The sequence below is a fragment of the Ctenopharyngodon idella genome, chromosome 12, assembly GCF_019924925.1.
Source record: "Ctenopharyngodon idella isolate HZGC_01 chromosome 12, HZGC01, whole genome shotgun sequence".
Lineage (NCBI taxonomy): Eukaryota > Metazoa > Chordata > Actinopteri > Cypriniformes > Xenocyprididae > Ctenopharyngodon > Ctenopharyngodon idella.
The window spans coordinates 23991825-24011629 of record NC_067231.1 but is presented as its reverse complement, the minus strand read 5'-3'; the positions used below and the strand labels follow the sequence as shown (position 1 = coordinate 24011629).

At 37.2% G+C, this 19805-nt stretch overlaps 1 protein-coding gene and 1 long non-coding RNA gene across 2 annotated transcripts in view; both read right to left on the bottom strand.

Annotated features, from left to right (window-relative positions):
• Positions 1-517: 517 nt before the first annotated feature.
• The window catches only part of LOC127523517 (protoheme IX farnesyltransferase, mitochondrial), a 42078-nt gene continuing 22790 nt past the window's right edge, over positions 518-19805 (bottom strand). The window contains exons 5-7 of the mRNA XM_051914284.1: positions 11411-11481; positions 4568-4800; positions 518-1848 (exon numbers count right to left, since the gene is read on the bottom strand). Of these exons, the coding sequence (XP_051770244.1) occupies positions 1424-1848; positions 4568-4800; positions 11411-11481 (729 nt within the window). The 3' untranslated portion in view covers positions 518-1423. The remainder of the gene's footprint in view (positions 1849-4567; positions 4801-11410; positions 11482-19805) is intronic.
• Positions 2595-4547, bottom strand: LOC127523519 (uncharacterized). The gene is made up of 2 exons (XR_007932889.1): positions 3918-4547; positions 2595-3781 (listed from the first exon to the last, which is right to left on the bottom strand). It is a non-coding gene; the product is annotated as an uncharacterized LOC127523519 (long non-coding RNA).

Sequence of the window (19805 nt, the reverse complement as noted above, 5' to 3'; positions counted from 1 at the left end):
CCAACAGATGAGCTTCTGTAGCTCAAATTGCTCCAGAAGTTAATGCTGGTTCTGATAGAAAGGTGTCAGAATACACAGTGCATCGCAGTTTGTTACGTATGGGGCTGCATAGCCGCAGACCAGTCAGGATGCCCATGCTGACCCCTGTCCAACGCCGAAAGCGCCAACAGTGGGCACGTGAGCATCAGAACTGGACCACAGAGCAATGGAAGAAGGTGGCCTGGTCTGATGAATCATGTTTTCTTTGACATCACATGGATGTCCGGGTGCGTGTGCGTCGCTTACCTGGGGAACACATGGCACCAGGATGCACTATGGGAAGAAGGCAAGCTGGCGGAGGCAGTGTGATGCTTTGGGCAATGTTCTGCTGGGAAACCTTGATCGGTGTGTGTATACACACATATATATATATATAAATAAAGGGAGAAAGTAAATGTAAAAGTGCTTCTACTGGCAGAAATACATTGTGACATTATATTGCATTTCAATGATTTCAAATCAAAACTCAAACACAAGCTTGATCACAGCACATTTTATTAATAAGAACTTTCTTTTTGTGTCTTACACAAGTCATTGGTACAGTGAGATCAGATGTGGGTAAACAGTGAAGGCGCTGAATGTAGCCATTTTGAGCAAGCAAACGTAGTAACAAACAATGCAAGGCTGCAGTCAAAGATATTCTGCACTGTTACATTCAGTGATGAATCAACAGTAATTCAGTTCTGGGGAGCTCAACTGAGTTTATTTAACTAGTTCTGAAATAATAAAGGATCTTTGATGGAGCTGATACCCGAGAGCTCTCCAAAACGATCAGCCTTTCAACATCTAAACTCAGAAGAACAGAGTTTTATGTAGAATAAAGACTTCTGGGCTAGCAAGGGCTCAGTGGTTTTTTAGCAAGTCATTTAGCAAGTAATTAGATGAGGTGAAACTTGGAAATTACTTGCTAGGTGCATTAAAACAAACCGTTCTCCATTATCCGCATGGACCCAAAATATCCACAGTAATGGCGACGTTAATTGCAAATTCTTGGCAAAATGTATTTGTGGTTCCCTTATCCTTTAATTTCTCTTATCCATTTTGCACATAGACAAATCGGTCTACAGAAACTTACAGTTTATGAGTGTACAGACAACAGGGGAGCTGCGTCAAATAAATATATCATGTATTTACACACACATAACATTGATTTGCGTCCAAGTTACCTGAGTGAGTTCAGGGATTTTTAAATCACTGCTGCGCATTTACATATACATCAATGTTATTTTTCCCTGAAGGAAACTTTTATAACAATGGAAAGAGGCTATGACTTCCCTCTCCAAGATACACAACTTTTGGTGTCTTTTTAGCACCAAGATAATTAATTTTGGGGCTGACAGCAATTTTCTAGCCAGTATGAATATGGCAGAGGATTGTGTTTGCTCTACAGAGGCAGAGACGGCGTGCTGGGAGCTACAGCTGCCTCGTCCTGCGACACGCGGCTCTTCTTGCAGGTGAGGGCCAGCAGCAGCAGCATGGGCAGGTGCCAAAGACTACAGAAAAACAGCTTGCGGGCGTTCTGCCTGTCGCCATGGCGATAGAATCTGATGGCCAGAAAGCTGATGTAAAGGTTAATCGGCAGGGAGACTAAGGGGAACGTCCATGTGGTGACGTCCAGCACGGGGCCCAAGGCTGAGAGGCCAATCAGGCCTACGCTGTGGCGGAGGGCCACGCGTTTACAAAGGCCGGGATGGGTGACGGACATCATTCGGTATCCGCCGCGCGAGTAGTCCTCTCTCAGGTTCCAGCTCAATGCATTAAAATGAGGAAACTGCCAAGAGAACAGGAAACCTCCCAGTAAGAGTGCTCCTGGAGAAACAGAGAGAGGAAGAGAAGAAGTGAATAAACAAACAAGATCATCCAGATCATTTAAACACCATTGGTGGAGGAAGTGCACGTGTGAAAGCAGGAAATGAGAGTGCGGGGAGAGACTACACAAGTCAAAGAACGACAGAACACTCCGTTCTATCACTGAAAAGACTTCTGAGTTCCTTCACATCCTACTATGGAGGAAACAAACACCACCTGCATTCAGAACCTGGCAGAGTGGAAAGGTGACACCGCACAAACAGCGGCCCGTGCAGAGGCAGCGGAGCATGACACGTAGGGCTGCCTTTGTGTGTGTGATCTTAGAAAACACACTTGTAGCTAAATCCTCTGGGAAACACAGCGTAGGGCAACATGACAGAAACCTCAAAGACTTGGGTCATCTTTTTAAGCTTTGCGTGTTTTTGAACGTTCTCAAACCTGGGGATTTTAAGGAAGAAACTGGTCAAGAAAACCTGACAAATTGCTTTGAGAAAACAGGAATGACACCAGAGACTCCAAATATGAGAATGGTGTGTGTGTTTGAGGGGTAGTTTTGTACTTTTCTGTACTTAATGTAATTTTGACAATGTTAAAATACCTTTTCCAATTCAGTTTGGCGACGCTAATGGTGCAGAAATGACAAATGAATATCACGCTATAACTTTGAGAAAAAAGAAAAAGACTATTCATACAGTAGGGCCCTATTTCAGCAATGCAAAAAAATGGAGACAGAATCGAGAAATCCTGTCATAAAAATTCAATTTATTGTATAACGCAGAATGTCACAGAATTGGACAAAATGTGGATGAATAAATCAAAGTTAGGGCTGCACGATTAATCATTAATAAAATCAGATACACACAGAAAATCAAAGGTCTTCACACTACAACCTGCTAAAATAAAAGTTTGGTTAAACTTATGAAATTATACCAGAAATATATTTCTATTGTACAGTACAATGTACTGCTCCAAACTAATAATAACTAATAATAATACAGTTTATTAAAAGATGTTTTAAGGAATATCACACAAGATCAATATAAAAAGATGAAATGTTAAAGTTAAAATTTGCATTAAATAAAATACAAAATTCAGAAAAAAATAAAACAGACAACACTGGGGGGTTTTATATAGGACTCTATTATTGATAAAATTTTAATAAATTATTGAATTGTTGAAGTTTCATGAATTCAATTGATTAGACATTTTTTATTTGATTATTAAAATTTAATTAAACTATTAAAACAGAATCTAGAAAAATTAAAACGGAAAATACATAATTTGGGGAAAAATAAAATGGATTTCATAGGGCCCTAATACAGTCAAGATGGTTGAGAAGTTCTCCAGTTAATCAATGAGGTCAACTAGTCCCTCTTTAACACTACCACTAAATATATTAAATATATTAAAGATAGTTTCTCAGAGAGACAGTTCTAATAAATAAACCAAAATATTAAATAAATAAAATATTGAAAGAAGTCATAGTTGTTTCGACTCATTTCATGTCGCAGCCTCACCCTAGATGGGGTCACAACAATATTTAGGTTTGTACATCCTCATTCACAGGCTTGAAACGGCACTGAAACGGTACTACTACAAGAGACGTATGGAGTTCTCAAAACTATGCATACAAACACTTCAGTCGTTCGCTCCTGAGAAAACAGATCTCACGGTTGCCACAACAACACACTTTTAATAGTTTGCAAAACAGGCCAGAGGCCCCCTGCTGTCTTCTACAAACACTTGATCCAAGTGCTAGACGTATTTGGGGGGGGGGGGGACACAGGATGCTGGATGTATATGTAACTACAACACTCATAAGTGGACAGGGACCTCGGGTCTGGGAGAGAAGTCAGTAAAAGTCAGAAGTGCCATCTGGAACATGAAGTTTCACTTCTCTGGAATGGCTACACAACCTCGAACTGTGATAGCGCTGAAACAAGGAAGGCATTTAAGACCAAGGACACATCTCAATGTGAGCCTGATAATAAGTTCCTATTGAAACACTAACATTTAGCTTTGTGGCAATAGAGAAGATATCACATGATAAGGTATACAATAACACTCACAATATCGTTCATGCCCAGAGTGCCATATATGGTGCTATGAAGAGAACTCTACAGCTCTAGAGGTCTAAAAAGGTCAAAAAAGGTCTATGAGAATCAGTGAGTGTTAAGCTTAAATGAATAGTTCAGCCAAAAATGAGTTTGGTTGCACTGAAACTAGGGCTGGGAGATTTTTCTGATTTTTAATTTTTTTTATTATTAATTTGAATTTAATGTTTTGCCACGATTTTATTATTTTTAAATCGAGAAATCACTGTTTAGAATAAAAATGTTAGCAAACAATTAGACATGTTGATAATACGGCAGTGACAACAGTTAAGAGAACAAAATGATCCGACCACATGATGGTGCACCTGATTAACCGCTCTCTCTCCAAATTAATAAAAAACACAATATATTGACCCGCGTCCTGTTTTCTATCGTGCGCCATGCACATTTGTGCACATAAGATGAACGCAAATGAACCAGGGCTTGGTAGAATCAGGTTGAGTGTGAAACCAAACCTATTCTGTTTAAATAGTCTTAGGGGAGACCATTTATTCCATTTAAATAGTCTCCCCTAAGACTATTTAAATGGAAGTATATTTGCTTAATCCAAGTCATTCCAGCAGGAACTGTAGTCACTACTGTATGCGTGTAAGAGGACTTTGTACCTAGATCAAGAGAGCCGGTTGCTGCTGTCCAGCCCATTACAGGTGGGATGGCGCCCACCACGGCGCCCACCCAGGTGTTGGTGATGCTGAGGCGTTTCAGAGGAGTGTAGCAGCATGTGTACAGGAAGATGTTCAGGGCGCCCAGGAAGCCCGTCAAGGGATTCACGCCCAGGGTCAACAAGGTCACACCAGGGATCCCACATGCCAGGGCGAATGACACGGCATGCAGAGGGCTGAGAGAAACAGAGATGGAGGGCAAATTCAGAACAACCAAAATACAATTCCTAAATAAGGTTTAAAGACATCATACTTTTATTTTCCTTGAGGTCCACTTATACTCTTAACGAAGGTTTTTGTGTCAAATAGTCGATTTATAGGCATTGTTTTAGCAAAACAGAATTTGATCTGCTGTATTTTCAAGTGAAACAGGACATTCAACAAGTATGACACATAATTTGAGCCAGATTACAAAGTAAAATGGCTTGTGAACAGCAAAACATGTTGACTGTAAAAATAGGAAGCCCTGTGTTAAAAGATTAGTTCACTTCAGAATAAAAATTTCCTGATAATTTACCATGTCATCCAGGATTATGTCTTTCTTTCTTCAGTCGAAAAGAAATTAAGGTTTTTGAGGAAATGGGGGTTAGTAAATTATCAGGAAATTTTAATTCTGAAGTGAACTAATCCTTTAATATTGTCTGATGTCAGTAAGTTTTAATAGAATTTTGGTTTTCATAGTACACAACTTTTTTATTTCAAAATATCAAGGAATGATTTGATTCCTCATGTATGACCCTTTAAAATAAACCAGCATGCACTGGCGCAGAACATACATAATGTTAGCTTACAGATCTGAAACAACCACCAAAAGAAAAGAAATGATAAATCAAAAAATAAAAATATTTTGATGCATAAAAAGATAGAGTGAACTGAAAAAGAAGCAGTAATAAAGTGCATGTATAACATCAGTTTGTGAGATAAACTTTAGTGTGGTTCTATGAGTCACATCAAAACAAAGGCTTGTGGGTCTCTGCTACAGATTAAACCTCTCCTGGCCACAGACGCTATTCTCTGTGCCCCATTGGACAACCACTTCCTCTAAGGTTTATTAAAAGCAGTCAGTTCCAATCCTGCAGAAGCGTCTGGTTCAAATTCACAGCTAACTGCTCCATAAATTAGAGGAATATTGAGACAAAGACCAAAGCAGAGAGGAAAAGAGGGCAAATTTTCCGCCCAACAGCAGGAGATTCCATTTTAATGTTATTATCATTGTTATGGCTGTTTTATGTGGTGGAAGGGTTTTAAAATCTATATGAGTCCCATAAGTTAACGGGTGAGATCAGTTGTTTGAGGGATAAGGCTGACTAACGTTAGGAGCAAAGCCACTGGCATTTCCTACACTACATGAATAAAAAGTGCTATTCTAGATATTTCAAGTTTGTTCATTATTGAATTTATCTAGTGTTACAAAGGTTTTATTCATGTGATGGGCTACTTAAAACAAGTACATGAGTTATTGAAATAGCCGTTAGGCCTTGATAATTCAATGTATGTGACGCCATGGTCTCATATATGGCAGGTTTTCCCAAGAAGAATGCAAAAAGAATCCCAGACAAGGCCTAAATCATGACATCAACAATAACTTTCTGTAGAAAAAAAATCAGTCACTTGAGTCTAGAGTTGATTACTCAAACACAAATTCCCAAATGTATCATTTCCTTTATTATGTGCAACAAGCATTTCAGTAAAAATGGGTAGTGCTTTCCACAAAACACACCATTAAAGTTCCATAAAAGTGTGACTGAATCATTATTGACAGAAACATGCTATGACAGAGGGAAAAATTTGAAGTGAATAAGTCAATTACGGTCCGTTCATCAAGCAAGCTGCTGTATTGTATGGCTTCAGAAAACTGGGAATGTAGCACATCCGTTTCATTTTTTGTTTTTGTTGCTTCACAGTCTGAATCACTTTCCATTTTCATTTTGTGGAAATAGTGCAAGCATTCAGCATATCTGCTTGTCAAAAGAAAAAAAAAAAGTCACGCACGTCATGAGGGTGAGTAAATGATTTTCAGAACTGACATTTTGAGTGAACTTGTGTGCCATACCAGTCAAAAGTTTCTGAACGGTAAGATTTTTAAAAAACTTTTTTAAAAGAAGTCTCTTCTGCTCACCAAGGCTTCATTTATTTGATCCAAAATACAGCAAAACAGTAATATTGTTAAATATGTTTACAATTTAAAATAACTTAAATGCTGTTCTTTTGAACTTTCTATTCATCAAATAAAAATAAAAAAAACTGTACAAAACTGTTTTCAACATTGATAATAAATGTTTCTTGAGCAGCAAATCATCATATTAGAATGATTTCTGAAGGATCATGTGACACTGGAGACTGGAGTAATAATGCTGAAAATTCAGCTTTACCAACACAGAAATAAATTGCATTTTAAAATGTATTCAAATAGAAAAGTTATTTTAAATTAAAAAAATAAAAATAATAAATAGTAAAAATATTTCACAATATTACTGTTTTTGTTGTATTTTGGATCAAATAAATTAAGCCTTGGTGAGCAGAAGAGACTTCTTTTGAAAACATTTTAAAAAAATCTTACAGTTCAAAAACTTTTGATTGGTTTTAATATTATATATATATATATATATATATATATATATATATATATATATATATATATATATATATATATATATATATATATATATATATATATATATATATATATATATTATTTTGGATGTAGTATTTCAGTTACAGTACATGGCAAATTTTCTAGAGGAACAAAAAAACTCAACTAATGCTGTAAACTACACATGTAAGTCAGTTGGTACTACTATAATAATATTGAAGGTTAAATTAACTTATTTATATACAAACACTTAAATTACACTCAATGATGTTTTTATTATAAAGTCTAGAATTACATAATCATATTTCTACTCCAATTTGTTTTTTTGAAATATAAACATAAATCGCGGCTGTCATAACTAATTTATTCAAACATGCATTAAATATTGAAGAACATTAAAAATTATAATGAATATGTAACGGTGCATAGCTATATTTATCAGAATGTTGCTTTCTAGAGTACACTTTTCTAGTTGACTAATGAGTTTATGGTCACTGAATATGTTTTTCTGAGGTAAATGTGAAGTTACGTGACACTGTTTACCGTTTTATTGACGTCTTTCCGAGGTTGAAACACTGATTGAGCTATTACACGAGACAGATTTCAGTAAGTTGTACTGTATATTTTAACATACCTTCAGATGTTTAGTCAGTTTATTTTGTGCTGTAACTGGTATTAAAGCGGAGGAGAGGATGTTCACATGCGCCCCGTGCTGCTGCTTCTCTTTAACTGAGGCGCTAAAGTGATCTGTCACGCCACATTAAACAGCGCCAAAACAGTATTTATTTTTTGAATCTCATAATAAGATGGACGTCATTTGAAATCTGAGACTTTGCTTCATATCAAAAGTAACAAAGCACAAAGATTATTGTGATTATTGGATGTGAGGCGCTACATATTCTGCTCATTCATCAACTGAAAACAGACTAGACTAATCGATTCTTGGGATTTAAGAATCGATATCGGTTCGTAGAAATGAGAATCGATTAAAATCGAGAAATCAATATATATATATGCGCAGATGAAAAAAGCCTTCTGATAAATAATTTTAAAAATAACATACAAAAACTCCACACAGCGATCTTGAGAATGAAAGGATTCACAGCTCTGAGATTCTGCTTTTCTTTCTCTCACGCACATCTCTGCCTTTAGGCTTACATCATAAAAATGTGACAGTCACACGCACGCAAACATCAAAGAGGACAGTGTCATCTCAAGTCTGCGTAATAACATACTGAGAGATGTACGAATGGATGTGTGGGCATAAACAGGTTGCGCTAGGACACGTCTAATGCGTGTAATGACACGTTTTGGTAGGTCACTCTACTGTTGGCATGCTGTGCATTTGTGTTCAGGTCTAGAGTGTCTACAAAGGTGTCAGGTGAAGATAAGTAGTTACGATGCACAAAAGATGAATTCCTCCCGTCACTGACAGTTAGTCTGGATCTGTGATGTATGGTAAACATTCAGGAAAGCAATTTCATTGTTGGAGTGACAGAAAAATAGTGCATTTGATGCATGTCAAATCGCATTCATCTGCTTTCATATAAATGCTGCTCTTTAATCCACCTGCATAGACCTCCTACAGCGCAGCTGAATTAGTGCTGTGCTACTGCGAGGTTAAATCGCACAGTAATTAAGCAGCTCTGGGGGGATGTTTCCAGAAGTTTGAAATAGAGCACTATTTATCTGCTCACCTCTTTATCTTCTGCTCCAAAACGGTTTTAGAAACGAGCCTGGATTTAGGCTGAGGAATGTTGTGTTTGAAAGGGAGTCAATTGCACAGCTATACGTTTTCCAAACCAAGATAATGCATGACATAACAATAGCCTGCAAACATAGATCACACAATAACAGCTTAAAAAAAAAAGCAATTTGGAGACGTGGCATTGTGAGTGGTACGCACACTATTCCACTCGAATACTTATTCTTTGTCACCTCTCAGACTGTCACTATCATAAATAATAAATAATTGCCAATAAACCTTTTTTTCATGATTTCTAGTCTTATTGTGCTTACTGTGGTTTATTGGTACATATTAATTTATTAAATATTTAAAATGTATAAAAAAAATATTATAAATACATACATTATTTATACAAATATATTTTGTTTATTAATCAAACTATAATAATCTGCTCTGCCTCAGACAACTTTTCTTCTGATGTATAGTTTGAAACAAACTGTTTGCCTTGATCATCACAATACCATACTTTTCGCAATCTAAAATAAAAGCACACTAGGGTGTGGAATGAGCCGGAATGAGTTGACAGTTGATAGTGACATTACAAAACCTCTTATGTATCCTGGAGCTGGGCAGCGTCGCTTATGATGTCTTCGTCTGTGAGTGTGTGTTTGAGATGCACACACCACAACGGGATAAGCTGGGGTGTTTTGTTTGGACTGTTTGGATTACTGTGACTGCTCGAGTCATTCCTTATACCCTCACGTCAACAGATCTGCCCCTTTTGTTGTTGGAAAGTGACCCTCGAGGGAGTGAGAGAGGGCAGGGGTCCTGTTCAGTTAAATTCCACTAACACACCCAATTAGTAAGTAGTAATGGCTGTCAAATGTGTGTTATCGTGCTCAAAAACGCGTGAAAAGATGCCTGAGATGGACATAGAATGCTTCTTGATTGACTATTTTAAAGGGGTCCTTGATTATGATTTCACATTTTTAACTTCAGTTAGTGTGTAATATTGCTGTTTTGCATAAACAACATCTGTAGTTACAATGCTCAGAGTTTAATGCAAAGGGAGATATTTTCTTTTACAGAAATCGCTTTTTAAGAACTACAACAACCGGCTGGAAGGGACTACAACAAGCTTCCAGGGTTGGTGACATTACAAACCCCAAAATTTACATAAACCCTACTCCCGGAAACACACAACAAAAGGGGCGAGGCCATGTTGGGCTGCGTGAGATTCTCCACCTTTGTTATTGTTGAGCAACCGAAGCAGGAGCTGTTAAAGCTCCGCCCTCTTCTGGAAAGTGGGCTGTAAGTAGCAGCTCATTTGCATTTAAAGAGACACACAAAAACAGCATGTTTTTGCTCACACCCAAATAGGGTAAAAATTTGACAAGCTAAAATAAATGATCTGCAGGGTATTTTGAGCTAAAACTTCACGGACACATGCTGGAGACACCAGAGACTTATAACATCTTGTAAAAGGGGCATTATAGGTCCCCTTTAATCAGAGCTATAGCGCAGCTGTTCCAGATGTTGTGCTATGGGGCTATGCAGGTTCGAGTCCAGTCTGCAAGGTGCCCCATAGAGTGAGTACTGCAGGGATGACATATTCATGTAGGCAAAACCCTGGAAACAAGTTAGCATTTTAGCACTTTTCAATGAGTCAATGTTTTTTTTGAATAGGTTTTTGGTTAAATGCCTAAAAAATGGTCTGAGGTGAACACAAGCTCAAGATATTTTCACGTTTTATTCTATGACATAAAATACATCAGTGATGCCCTCTTGTGATTTTATAAAGCTTTTACTTGTTTTTATAAAGGTGGTTGCTAACAAGTAGCTAATCTCCGGATTGGCCTACAAAAATGTCATCAGTGCAGCACTCTATCATTGTCTTTTAGCCTAATACCAATCTGTCTAATGAAGAAAAAACAACTTCTCTGAAAGAGTTTAGCATGCTAGTCTAACAGCATGAAGAAGTTGCAACTGTAAATGCCTCCACTTTAAAGCTCCCAAAGCTAAAACAAAAATAAATTAGTCAACCTCACTATACGACTAGTCTGTTGGTGGATGGATGACCATACTGGACCATCCTTTGTCAGCAGTGGAGTGAGACGGGAAGAACAGAGAGGCACACCTACACACACCTGGATCAGGTTACACAGGACAGGTGCGCAAGCGGCTGGCCAGCGCTAGATATTAGACAATGGCGTATAGTTTCTGATACAGCAGGCTCAGCTATACACAAACACTGGGCTATGAGAACAATGTAGAGAGCAAATGATGTACATAATGAAAGTAAGGAAGCCACTTTATTCTGCAGTGGCTCTTTACACACATCTAGGATGTGTTTCAAAACTGAGTGAGCTGCCTACCTAAACAACATTTTTGGAAAACACAAGCATGTTTGAATCTACATACAAAGCCCGAAAATGCAGTCTAGGTATGATGCTCACTAATTTTTAAAACTGCCCAAGAGTGAGATACAGGTGTTGAACGGTCTTACCTGATCTGTCCTCTGACCAGAGGTCTGTTTTTGGTACGATTCATGTTTGAGTCAAAGGGCACCTCGAAGTACTGTTGGAGGAAAAAAAGAATGAAATTAATATATAAAAGGTACATTAACAGCACAAAAACTCCCTTGAACACATACGAACAATCTTAAATGTAAATGTGCATATCGCCTCTCTTTTCCAATCCAGATCCTTTCCAGGCTAAATTAAACAGTCATTCTAACACACCTTAGACAGAAGAAACAATATTTTTAGTATTTTTTTACACATTAATATTTTTGTGATATGGTGAAATGTACTGGGGTATTATTACGACACACACACACTTGATTATTTCTATTTGAATCCAAGTTCAGTATGACCTCAAACATTAATTACACAAAACACTGCAGTCCAATACAGAAGACAGAGAGAAAAAAAAGTTGAGTTGCATTCTCTCCATCACATTACACTAAAGACACACAATATACAGATATCAAATATTACATAGCGATAGTATTACATTTCTTTTAAACTTTGGCAGAGAAAAACACCGTATACACTACCATTCAAATTTTCGGAATTATTTTTTAAATGTTTTTGAAGGAACTTTCTTATTCTCACCAAGGCTGCATTTATGTGATTAAAAACACAGTGAAGCGGAAATATTGTGAAATATTATTACGATTTAAAATAACTGTTTCCAGTTTTAATTGTTTTTAAATTGTAATTTATTCCTGTGATGACAAAGCTGAATTTTCAGCATCGTTACTCCGGTCTTTAGTGTCACATGATCCTTCAGAAATCGTTCTAAGATGCTGATTTGCTGCTCAAGAAACATTACTACTTATTATCAATGTTGAAAAAAGTTGTGCTGCTTAATATTTTTTGTTGAAACAGTGATACGTTTTCTGATGAATCTTTGATGAACGAAGTTCAAAAGAACAGCATTTATTTTAAATATAAGTCTTCAGTTTTTTATGCTTGCTGAATAAAAGTATTAATATCTTATCTTACTGACCCCTAACTTTTGAAATGGAATGGTATTGTAAAAAAAAAAAAAAAAAAATGAAGTATTGTAAAAAATAAATAAATCACATTCTCAATCACACTGCTGTAGTATCAGCACAGCCAATAATTGTTCGCACTTTTCTCTCAAAAACCTCAAACACATTTCTGAAAGAATTTCTCTGAAACATCTGCTCAAGATATCCAAACTCACGCATGAAATTCAAACCCTTAGATGGATCGATATGAACGCATGTGTTTGAGACAGAACGACAGAGGTTGCTTAGGTGCAACGGGGACGATTAAGGTAAAAAAAAAAAAAATTGTGTTTTATGGCTTTCTGCTGGGGAGTCTGTACAAAAGTCACCTCGGGGAATCTACAATGTGAGACTAAAACACAAACACATGGGGCGTTTAAACCCAGGAACCGGTTATTCAGTCTGTGAGAGACAGCACATGCACCTAATGAAGAAAACAGATAGCTCACTTTTCAACTGAAGAATTTCAGGATCCATTTCTCCTAAAATATGGCCCCCATAAAATAACTAATAAACAGATAATCCATTTCTCTTTTCCTCTCTTAATTTACTGTCCATTTGACATCGGAAAAGAGTCCACGCTTAAAAATGTTCTTGTGGTAGGTAATACATTTCACGCAGAATACATTTATATTTTGTTAGATACCTTAGAGGACGGGACCGTACCACTGTGGAGGACAACGGGGGGAAATACATATTGTCTGTGACGGTGCGTGTCTGTTTGGCCTTTCTAAGCGTCCCCTCGAGTTTAAAGAGGAACCCTGCTAGTGCTATTTGCAACAAATAACAACATCCATCAATTACATGATACTTCCCAGCAGGCATCTTAACATAAGCATAAGGACAAAAAAACAAAAGAACCTCATATTTAGACTAATGTACGACAAAAAGACAGGTCAATAAAACATCTCAAGGAGGTAAAAAAACGAACTCGGTGACAAACGTGTCTAAAAGCCATCATGGAAGATTGATGCTATTTCATTTTGTTTCAGCTATTTTTGGCAGCATTTTCAAACTCGGACCAATGTCATCCAAAGTGATAAAGTAGCCTGATACAGTGCAGAGGAAGTTGAAGCCCAAAGTGTGTTGTATAAAGTTGAGTGGAGGGTCTGCTGAGTCTCAAATTTATTCTCTCGGCCGTTAGTGTTATTGCACTCGAGATGCCGGATGGGGCAGTGCACAGATGTGACCTGTAGCTCAGGTCCCTGCAGTTTTAGGGCCGAGGTGTTAATTCTATTTCCTGGGTCAGGAAGTGCGTCAGATGGTCGCCACAGAGAGAACTGGAGCGAATTTCTGGTGCTGGAATAGTCTCCGAAGTATTAGCCGGATGCTAACACGATTGTTGCGGAGTGTATCTTGGCTACGACTGCACATTTTAGACCTGTGAGATTTCAAATGTCTTGTTAACCTGCAAAAGGACAAAGTTTACAATAAAATACTCCCAATAGTCAGTATAAATGTGGCCTGGGACTGAAGACTTGCTTTGGAGCAATCATAAGAGTAAGCAGACCGACAAAACGTATTCTGCGACAATGAAAAAGCAACCAGGGTTTTGAGTGTTCAAGATGTTTTCGGTGCTTGTCAGAACCACTTAGTTCTCTGGAATTGTCTTATTTCAGTCTATCTTTATACATTTTCCCCTCTCAGACTGGTACATCATCTGGTTCAACACCCCAAGACCTCTGCCACTTCTGCTTCAGTACTTTTATTGTTGGTGAAGATCACGCTTTTTAAAAAGGAAAGTGAGTACAAGTGTAAATGAATATGAAGTGCATAAGATTACGGGCTGTCACATCTCCATATCCAAGTTCCTGAATATGCAGGGCTCCAGACAAAAAAATTCATTAAGGAGCCATTGGCTCCTATAGGGGGAAAAAAACAGGCGCCAAAAATTTTTTTTAAGAACCAAACAACAAGGAACTTAATTTTTTTCCTGTTGTGTTTATATATCTCCCCTTTACAGTTTCAGCATTTTAATCTTATCATCTCTGATTTTTCTGGGAAATGAATGTCACTATTTTCACTTAATACCCCCATCGCCCCCATCTCCTTTACGCAGGAGCAGAACGGTGTGTTCAAATGCAGTTTTTTGCACCGATGCGAGGCGACAACATAGTCAGCTTTCATCAGCGATAGTTCTTTGGCGTCTGTTTGGTGTGTGATATTTTCCCCTACCAGTTCATATTTTGGCGCTTTAACCCAGTGAAACTTTCACACGCAGCATCTCATTTAATTATGTCAAAACAACAAATGATGTGATAGGCTACTGGTCACAGAACACGCAAATAACTGCAAATTATACAGTCATAACGTGTGAATTTGTTTGGTCGCCAAAGGCGATCTCAGCAAAAATATCACTCGCAAATTAATATTTTTAGTCGCAAATGCGACCGTTTTAGGCGCAGTCTGGAGCCCTGATATATAAGATTATTTTATTGTTTAAGTAAAAACAGTAAAAGTGTTAAATATTATTACAATGTAAAATAAAAAGACTAAACTAAAATGTAAAAATAACTTCTCTATTTGAATATATTTCAAATATATATAAAATATAATATATAAAATATAAATTAGTCTTGTGATGACAAAGCTGAATTTTTCAGCATCATTACATCTTCAGTGTCACATGATCCTTCAGAAATCATTCTAATATGTTGGTTTAGTGCTCAAGAAACAGTTCTTATCAAAGTTGAAAACAGTTGTGCTGCTTAATATTTTTATGAAAACCATGTTTTTTTAGGACTCTTTGATGAATAGAAAGTTCAAAAGAACAGCATTTTTTTTTTAAATAGAAATCGCTTAAAACATTTTAAATAACTTTACTGTCACTTTTGATCAATTTAATTTGCCCTTGTGAATAAAAGTATTATGTTTTTTTAATCCTACTGTCCTCAAACATTTGAAGGGTAGTGTATATTTGGGTAACATTTAAAAATATAATTTAAAAAAATACATGCAAATTAAATTAAGAAAAAATAAATATAAAATGTGGAAAAACGTTTAAAAAAAGTAAAATAAATAAATAAAGTGAGTGAGAATTTGCAGTGTCAGTATAGAGCAGATAGGCTGCCAGGGAAAGCACCACCAATCAATGATTCTTTGGACAAGAAGGCCATATGAGAGGTCAAAGAAGTGGATAAAAGAGGGAGGAAGGCAGAGGGCAGGGAACTAATGTCAAAGTCCAGGCAACGTTTTCTGACTATGTGATCAGAGGCCTGACCATGGCAGAGGCTGCCAAATTCTGCTTATAAAACCTGAAAATGTTAATTTAGTCTAACAAGTTTTTGAGCGATAGGACATCCAAGTACAGAAATATTTCAGTATCATTTACAATATTGACAGTATCACAGAAACCCTTATAGTGGTCTCATATCTTGATTCAAAATATAAGAAGTGAATTTTTTGCTGAATGCATAAGGTGCGTCCAAACTAAGAAGACCAAATAGTTAGTCTCTACTGCAAAGTGATATGTTACAGCAATATTCCATTGCATTGCGTGTGTGTATAAAGGAACCGTTGCATTTAAGGGGTTAGTTCACCCAAAAATGAAATTTCTGTCGTTTCTATACTCATCCTCATGACGTTCCAAACCCGCAAGACCTTCGTTCATCTTCGGAACTCAAATTAAGATATTTTTGATGAAATCCGAGAGGTTTTTTGTTTATCTCCCATAGAAAGCAATGAAATTACCACATTCAAGGTCCAGAGAAGTAGTAAAGACATCGTTAAAATAGTCAATGCGAGCCTATGCAGTTGACACAGCGCAGAGCTTCTGTGTTTGACCCCAAACACTGGCTCATTATTGGCCGACGCTGTACACGTGAGCAGCACGACGCATGCATGTGATGCTGATGCAGGAGCCGGCCAATAATGAGTCGGACTTCGGACGTAAACATGGAAGCTCTGCACTGCGTTCATTGCATCAACTGCGTAGGAGTCTGACAGAGAAGACTGAATACAGTCGTTATTGTTGTTTTGTTTTTGCACACAAAAAGTATTCTCATGGCTTCATAACATTAAGGTTGAACCACTGCAGTCATGTTGACTATTTTAACGATGTCTTTACTACTTCTCTGGACCTTGAATGTGGTAATTTTGTTGCTTTCTATTTGAGATTAAAAAAAATAAATTAAAAAAAATCTCTTAATTTGTGTTCCGAAGATGAACGAAGGTCTTGCGGGTTTAGAACGACATGAGGGGGAGTAATTAATGACAGAAATTTCATTTTTGGGTGAACTAACCCTTTAATCCTCATTCCGTTCTTATCAACACCACAGAGTCTCAGTATATTTATAAAAATGCTACATCAGCACAAGAGTGATACTGCAGAGTTCACTGTACTCGCAGTGACGGGGTTCTGGGTTCACTCACAGTGAAAAGCGCTGTGACTGCAGCAGCATGGCTGGACAAAATGACACGCACAGCAAACAAACGCTGCCTGAACTATGAGACCGTACTAACTAACGCTGATGAGAAACTTACTGTAACAGTGACAAGTGTTTACTGAAGGGAGGTGCATCCGAGGACAAACACACTTACATAAACATGCAAACAAACACACAAAAGTCAGCCTAAATATTCTCACGGAGAGAAATGCATGTGCATGGAGCCCAAGTAAATACACATTTACAACACAGCTGCTGTATATGAGAAAGATGTCGGCGTTGATCAGTAGAAATTGGTCAAAGTAAACACCACCTGCTCAAACACCTAACTCAGCAACTTCAACTTTTTTCCTCCACCTTTGCAAACAAAAAGTACAATCCAGATTCTCAATCAGCGCTGTGTACATTGTAAGTACATGCATTCAAAGATAATTCCTCATGCTGTCAAAGTCCAGGTGCAGAACCAGAGTTCAGGAGTTGAAGAGGTAATACTCCATCGATTTAACAAAATTACCTGACAAATTTCTAAAGAACAGCAGCAGAAATCATCAGCTGCCTATTATCTCAAGAGCTTATGAAAGAGAAATTCCTCTTTAGTGACAGCAGTCCGCTGAATCATTGAGGTTCAAGTTCAACCCGAGCTACGTGAATTTTGCCGTGGCCCAGCAGAAACTGTTCGCCAGACCACTATGCTCAGCCATACAGTAATTATACAGAGTGCCTGCACTAAGATTATGCTTTAAAAGGTGCAAGACTGGATCACAGTCTACTGAATAACAATTATGAACTGTATTTCCTTGTTTTTGTGAAATTCAGTGAAGGAGAACAAAAGTTGGTAGGCAAAAAGCATCATCTCCAACAGAAAAGACCTCTGAATTCTTCATTCATGATTACAATTATTCAACAAATCAGTTGCATGGGCTTCGTTCAATCTTACCTTCCTGACACATCACAAGAAAGGATGTAAATGGATGAATCCTACAGGGTCACCCTGATTTTGCCAAGACAGACATGTTCCTGGACCAACATATTTGATCTGATGATTCTGGAACAACATTACTGTCTGAAAATTTCATCCTAATCCTATCCCCACCTTTAAACCTAACGCTACCCATAATTTATCCCTAAAATCAGTGAAATTTTAGGTGAATAACACTGATGTAGAAGCACCTAACCCTGGTTGTAAGCCTAAACTTGACAAACTGTAAACTTTCTCTCAAATCTGATAGGCTGATTAGAATGTTGTTAAAGGATCAACAAAGATATAGATCCAGGAACGTTGTACTTGGTGAAATCACATTTACCAATCCTACAGACAGGGATGTTCATGATGCCTCGGTGTCAACAATTTTTTAATCGTCAAGCAGATATTAGACATATTTTTGTGTTAATCTATAGCAAGGCAAAGAATACTGTCACTACAAACCTCTGCCAGTGCGAACAATTGCTTCACTACTCAAACTTATGAGGATCACAAACATATTTATGAGGATCTCAATATGAATATAAAACTAATGGAAACACATTTTGACAATCTTAAATTGTGTTTCATAACCAAATCATGACAAGGTCAACTGTTACATTAACATTCACAGTTAAAAAAAAAAAAAAAAGAGCAATAACAGATTTTTGCGTAGTTGAGCTATGATATTCAGATTTGACATATTTGGATAATTATTTTATTTTGCAATAACTAATAAATGGCCAATAATTAAAATTCTGTATTATCTTATGTAAAATAATAATAATAATAATAATAATAATAATAATAAAACACTAAAATAAATTAATTTTAAATGCCTCAAGTGAATTTATGCATTACAACATTATAATGACAGATTTTCATTTTGAGATCTGCAAAAGATTACAATTAACAGTGGTATTAAATTATTAGTGTTTTTTTTTTTTAAAGAGTGCTAGATGATGAGACAATATAAATGTAAAAATAATAGTGGAAATGAGCATGTATATTTTTATATTTTTATATCCAATATCCTGACTGATACCAATAAATTAAAAAAAATAATAATAATAATATTGGCAGATAAAGTGCAAAGAAAAATCATCACACTAACAGAATAAACATTTATTAATAAAGTAAACATGACCAATTTTAATTTTAAAATGACTTAATTTAAGTTTGAACTGAAAAGTAGTTGGATGCATGCATGCCAATGAAGTTGACAATCCTCTAGATTCAGATATCTAGCAATGCAACTTTGCAGTCTATTGAGTCTAGGCTCATCCTGAGCCCTATTTAATATCCCTACTCCCTGCTCCCCCCACACAAGAGCAAGGATGCAGGTCCTTCTCTTCCAGCCTGGTATCCAAGCTGTGATCATTTGGCCTCTCCAGCTTGGAGCACTGCAAGGAACCTGGCAGTAAGTCAGCTGGCACAGCGACAGACTTGATTAATGGCCTGTGCAAAGCAGAGTTGAGTGCTAAACTGTCCACATGCTAATCAGCCAATTATGAATGTTCTGCTCTACACTAGCGCTGCCTCAGTGCAAATCAATGTATTTAGTTCTTTTGCCAGCGGGCAAAATAGGATAGGGAGGCTGGGAATGCTTAGGGATGAGGTCCTGAAGAAGAAAGGATAAAATAGCATATGGAAATCTATGCATCATCAGTTTAATCGAACGATAAAGACTTGTGTTTTGGTCATGTTAGCAACTCACACCCAAGAAAAGTGACATGGTCTGCACTGTAGCCCTTCTTTTTCCAAATCATCTTGGCTTGGTTCCAGATGTTTTTGCAACGTTCGTTCCAGTTATTACGACAACATTAAAAGGTATTTCATGGCGATGACATAAGATGGATGAGCGCTGTCTAGGTCGGTTGGGAGTTGGAGACGGAGGCTAAGCCGAGAATCTCCTGTGGGAATGACGAGCTAGTTCATCATCTTTGGCCCAATGTCAGTTCACATAACCCAGACCATCACTAAGGTGAGCCCGTAGTTCGCCGTCGTGATCCCACAC